Source organism: Tupaia chinensis, unplaced genomic scaffold, assembly GCF_000334495.1.
Source record: "Tupaia chinensis unplaced genomic scaffold, TupChi_1.0 Scaffold142100_1, whole genome shotgun sequence".
Classification (NCBI taxonomy): Eukaryota; Metazoa; Chordata; class Mammalia; order Scandentia; family Tupaiidae; genus Tupaia; species Tupaia belangeri.
The window spans coordinates 343,815-349,010 of NW_006201951.1; the positions used below are offsets into that span (position 1 = coordinate 343,815).

At 58.0% G+C, this 5,196-nt stretch overlaps 1 protein-coding gene across 2 annotated transcripts in view; it reads right to left on the reverse strand.

Annotated features, from left to right (window-relative positions):
• The window catches only part of EHMT1 (euchromatic histone lysine methyltransferase 1), a 91,691-nt gene extending 89,353 nt beyond the window's left edge, over positions 1–2,338 (reverse strand). For both annotated transcript variants that reach the window (XR_003547009.1, XM_014582046.2), the window contains exon 1: positions 2,270–2,338. Coding sequence is in view for 1 of the 2 variants with exons in the window: in XM_014582046.2 (XP_014437532.1) it covers positions 2,270–2,294 (25 nt within the window). In the remaining variant the exon portion in view is untranslated. The remainder of the gene's footprint in view (positions 1–2,269) is intronic.
• Positions 2,339–5,196: the final 2,858 nt, after the last annotated feature.

Sequence of the window (5,196 nt, forward strand, 5' to 3'; positions counted from 1 at the left end):
ATGGGGCTGTTGTAAAAAAAAAATTTAAAAAAAAAAAAAAAAAAAACCACCAAGTTCATTCAAAAACAGTCAGCGTGGTCAGTCTGTGCTGGACCCCACGTGGCTGGCTGTGCGGGAGTCCTGATCTGATGGGACATGCCCAGGCTGTGTGAGCGCGCCCAGGACCTGAAGGAGGGGGGAAGCGGGGAAGACCGAGGCATGGCCTTTCTCTGTGGGAGCAGACACATACTCTGGCAAAATTCTGTTTAAAAGTTAATGTAAATAATCCTGTTTTTAATCCAGAAATTTAATTTGTAATTAAAATGTTTCCTACAAAGAAAGTCTCTATGGCAAGCGCACATGCCCTATAGCAAAAATCCCTCTTAAAAAATAATACGTAATAAATAAAATAAACACTTCTTTAAAGCATTTGACCACATCGAAGGCCTAGTGTGAGAAGCAGAGCCTCAGTGCGTCAGGGCGGAGTGCGGCCCAACGTCTGTGGCCTCCCACCAGGTCACGGCGGCTGGGATGCTGCGCCCCAAGCAGTCGGCTGGGGAGACCCGCTGGGCTGCGTCACCACCAAAGCCCTGGCTGAGGCGGCTCGCAGGCACACAGCGCTGTGGGGCTGACACATGTGGGGCTCCAGGTTCGTGTGAGGGTGTCACCAAGTGCAATGCAGACAGCGTGTCTGTGACGCAGGATGGCAGAGCCTGGGGCAGGGTGACCTCAGGACCCGCTGGGGAGGCTCTCACTCCCTGTCTCTCACTCAAAGGACAAACTTTAAAAACAGGTCAAATGTGTATGAAGGACACCATCAAGGAAGGGAAACGCAAGCCCCAGGGTAGAAGAAGTTCGCAAAGTATGGACCCAAGAGCACGTAGGAACCCTGGCAGCACTGCAGTGCAAATCAACGATCAACTTACACACACGGGGTCCGAAGAGACGCTTCTGCAAAGAGAGGCACACCCGGCAGGCGTGCGGGTGGACAGGCTCACACCAGCAGCTCTCAGGAGAAGCCAGCCAGAGCCACGAGCCGCCTCGCAGGGCTATTACCACCGACGACACCACGCGGCGGGCAGGACAGGGAGAGACTGGAGCCAGGAGACGACGGGCGGGCCCTCAGGACAGTGCGGCCACTGCAGACAGCCCGGCAGCACCCCAGGCCGCCTCCAGGCCTCGGTCCGGGCAGTGGCACCTGTCTCTGCCACTGTCACGTATGCAACAGCCTCTCTGAGAGGCAGCCACAGGAGGGGCGGCAGGGATACAGACAGGGCAGACAGGAGGCACGGGAACCAGGGGAAGAGAGACCCCAGGAACAGACGGGGGCGGCGATAGGCAGGCTTCAGTGGTCCCGTGATGGAGGGATGGGCACACGGGGGGTCCAGGGGAGGGCAGGGTGCGGGCCACACAGCGCTCACTCGGCAGGGCCAGGCCTGGCTGTGTGGCAGAGGGCAGCCCTAAGCGGCCTGGCAGCTGCCAGCCTTATACGCCCTGGCCGAGCACCTCTGCAGTGGCCGGTGGTCCGCCTCTAGGGCACACCTGATGCCACGAGCCTGTCCTCGCAGGGCGGCCACCCCCAGTGCCCTCACACTGCCCTCCTGGTGCCCGCTCTGTGCTCTCCAGGCCTCTGGCTGCCCCTCAGGTAGAATGTCACAAGCATGGGGTCAAGTCGTGGGTGCCTGCTTCACCCACTGGCACTCCAGCCTCGTCCATGCGCCATCAGGCTGCAGCCGCTGACCGCCGTCCCACAGGGTGGACACAGCCCGCTAGTCCAGCCAGTGTGTCGTGGGAGGGCTCCTGAGCAGCCCAGGTCTTGTGACATGAATCAGCAGCTGCAGACACACACGTCCCACCGGAGCGCAGCCCCAGGATCCCCCTGCAGTGTGTGCGGCCTGCACCTCACACTTCATGTCTTCTCCCGCCAGCAGCCCTGCATGCGCCTGTACACATGTGCATGTCGGGGCAGGCCTTTTGTGTGCTTGTACACGTGTGCATGTCGGGGCAGGCCTGTGTGCGCCTGTACACGTGTGTGTGTCGGAGCAGGCCTGTGTGCACCTGTACATGTGTGTCAGAACAGGCCCTGCGTGTGTCTATACACGTGATGGGGCAGCCCCCACATGCACCTGTACACAGGTATGTGTCGGAGCAGGCCCCGTGTATGCCTATACACGTGTGCATGCGGGGAGGGAGATCAGAAACTGCGCAGTAAACGTAGTGGTGGCGGGTTTGAGTCAGACGCCCGTGCGGGAGGACAGGGAGGCCCTGCCCGGCCACAGGCCCGCCTTACCTTCTCGCAGCAGCTCGGTCCTCATGCAGCTGTCTGGCCTGGCCTCCCCCTGGGCCGGAACTGCCTGCTGAAGGAAACGACAGCGTGAGCCGGGCACAGGGTCGGCACAGCACGCCGACACCTCTCCAGGGCCACGTCTGAAGCCCAAAGCAAGTTGCTGCTACAAGTCCGCCGAGCAGAGGGCGAGAGCACTCTGGTGGACGCCTCGCACTAAGAAACGGTCCAGGAAATGCAGTCTCTTTCCGATGCTCGGGGGCCGCTTTGAACGGGAAGGATGCACAGTGCCACCTGAACAGTCAGGAGCCTGGCCTGCATGGGCTGCCACAGCAGTGCTGGAACCTACCTCAGGGTGCACTCCACTGCCAGCAGCCCTAGCCTGCCGGTTCCTGTACTGCTCCAGGGCGCCCCACGCCCAGGCTAGCAGCAGGACCAAACAGAGCTGCTGTCAGAGACTTCGGGATCCGAGGGGTTGCCAGCTCGGGGTGGATAAACACAAACCTCGACAGTGGGTGGCCTCTCGAGGTGCTGGGTGGCCTGAGTCTCCAGCCCCTCCCAGGGGAGCCTGACGACAGACGAGGATGGGACTCAGGCTCTGGACATGAACACACAAGGCTGGGGGGAAAGCCCCAGAGAAGCTGTGGGCCGAGGGCAGTGCATGCACCTGATGCTCTGACACCTCGAGGCAGACCACGCGCCCAGGGCCAAACTGCTCCAACACTGCTGCTCTCCAGGGATCAAGGTCCCAGCAGAGGTGGCCAGGCCAGGCCAGCACGAGGGTGGTGCAAGCTGGGTGATTCTATGTGGCCACGTGCGAACCTGGACCCCATGCTCCACACATGTGCTGATGGTGGCAAGCACGTGCTGACTGCGCCTGCCTCTCCCTGGGGCTGTCGGACGGTGTGCCCGCCATCTGCCTGCAGTCACGTCTCCACCACAACGTGAGGTAACCACACGCCCAGCACCTGTTCGGCAGTTAACATACACTAACGACTACCCTGTAAGGATGGTTTCTACACACAGGACACGTAGCAGGATGAGGCCTGGAGACGGGGCAGGTCACCCCGCCTGTGGGCTTAGCTGCTCCTGTGGCGCTTCCTCCCGTACCTGCTCCACCAGGTCCCGGATGGAGGCAGGCAGCTTCTGGTACAGCTGGAGCCAGGGCACAGCTGCAGGCAAGGCTCCCCCCAGGAGCCTCCCCATCTGTTTCTGTGGACTGCCAAATTTTCATGCCTGCCAGGGTGTGGCTGGCGATCCCAACTCAGCCTGCAGGTGGAGCTACAGGTGGCACTGCCAGCTCTTCCCAGACATGTTGTCCGTGCTGCCCCACTGCCCCTCCTCCACAGTGCAGAGTACCGGCTCGCCTGACCGAAGGTCAGACCAGGAATCAAAGCAGGACGCCCCACATGCCCAGCCTGTGGAGCACACTCCGCAGCACAGGCCACGCAGCTGAGCGAGTCTCTAGCAAACAAACGACATTTAGTAGGCAGAGCTCAGAGACTCAGATCCTGCCTTACGAAATACCCCAAAGTTCAAAGACAAATAGAGCCAGATATATTTTGGATAATCTCTCTTAAAATTATTTAAAGAGGAGCCCACAATAATATTTCCTTTCGTAATTTATTGTTTTCTTTTCTGGAGAGATTTTTGCTATAGGGCACGTGTGCTCGCTGGAGAGACAGAGACAGACAGGAGATAGAAAGCAAGAAATCACCCCTCCCCCCGAGTTGGCCACACCATAGTACCTTCTCCTCTTGGGATCTCAGGTATGCACACTCACATGCCTGGCTTGAATTTTAAGCCGCCAGGTCCAAGACTCAAGCCACGGTTGACTATGTGGGGAGTCCATCAATGTAACCATTACACCATCTGCTGGTCCCTAATTTTGTGATTTAAAAGAATAATTTTTTTAAAGAGACTTTTTGGCATGTACACTCACCAGAGAAAGACAGAGAGACAGAAAGCAAGAAATCACCCCCTGGGGGAGAGGGAGGGTATGGCCACACCCCAATCCCTTCTTCTCCACTCTCCTCTCAGGAATTTGGGCACACATGCACCTGTGCCTGGCGTGAGTTTGAAACCACCACAAATGCCAATGTAAGAGTCCAGCGATGTAACCATTATGCCATCTGCTAGTCCCTGGAATTTAAGATCTTAAAAGCTCAGAAAATAGAACCCACAGATTCTGCTACCTCTAAACTGGAAGGGACATGCCTTGGGGTGCAAAGGACAAGACTCCGCTTCCCCTTGGCTGCTGGGGAGCCAGGTCCTGCCTAAGCCTGGAAGGGGTTCAGGGTGCACCTGGAGCTCGAGGCTGGGAGAGACAATCCCTGTCACTACTCTGCCCCCCACGCTGCCTCACGCTGCCCAGGCACAGCTGTATCGGTGACCCTGCCGCCAGACGAGGGTGCCAGCAAGCTCTTCCCCATCGCAGCAGCACAGCGACCACTCGGGTGCGCACATGCCTGCAGACTGCGTGTGCTTTACAAAAACCTCCCTGCCCTGTCCTCCTGAGGCAAAAGTTAATGATGCAGGACACAGGCCAGCCCTGCAGACTGGCGGTGAAGGGAGCCAGATCCCACATGCACGGTTTGAATCCCGGCCCTGGCAGCTTTAAAAGTGTGTGGAACACATGTACATGTGTGCTCAGAGGGATGCAGGACTATGGGAGAGACGTCAGGGCACGGCCATGCCTCCTGGGGAGGTGCTCTCTCCCACCCCCTCTGTCTCTCTGGAGACAAAAAAAAAAAAAAAAAAAGCTGAAACTGAAACTTTACAGTAGTAAGTAAATAAGAACAGTTTATATCTAGAGTAACACAGCTGGATAGTCACCTTGCAAAGCAATCATCAACTTCTTCCCACCCAAACCAGAGCCTCCCCAGCAAACCCTGCCCTGGGTGTCCAGGACAGGGCACTATGCCTGTCCCGGC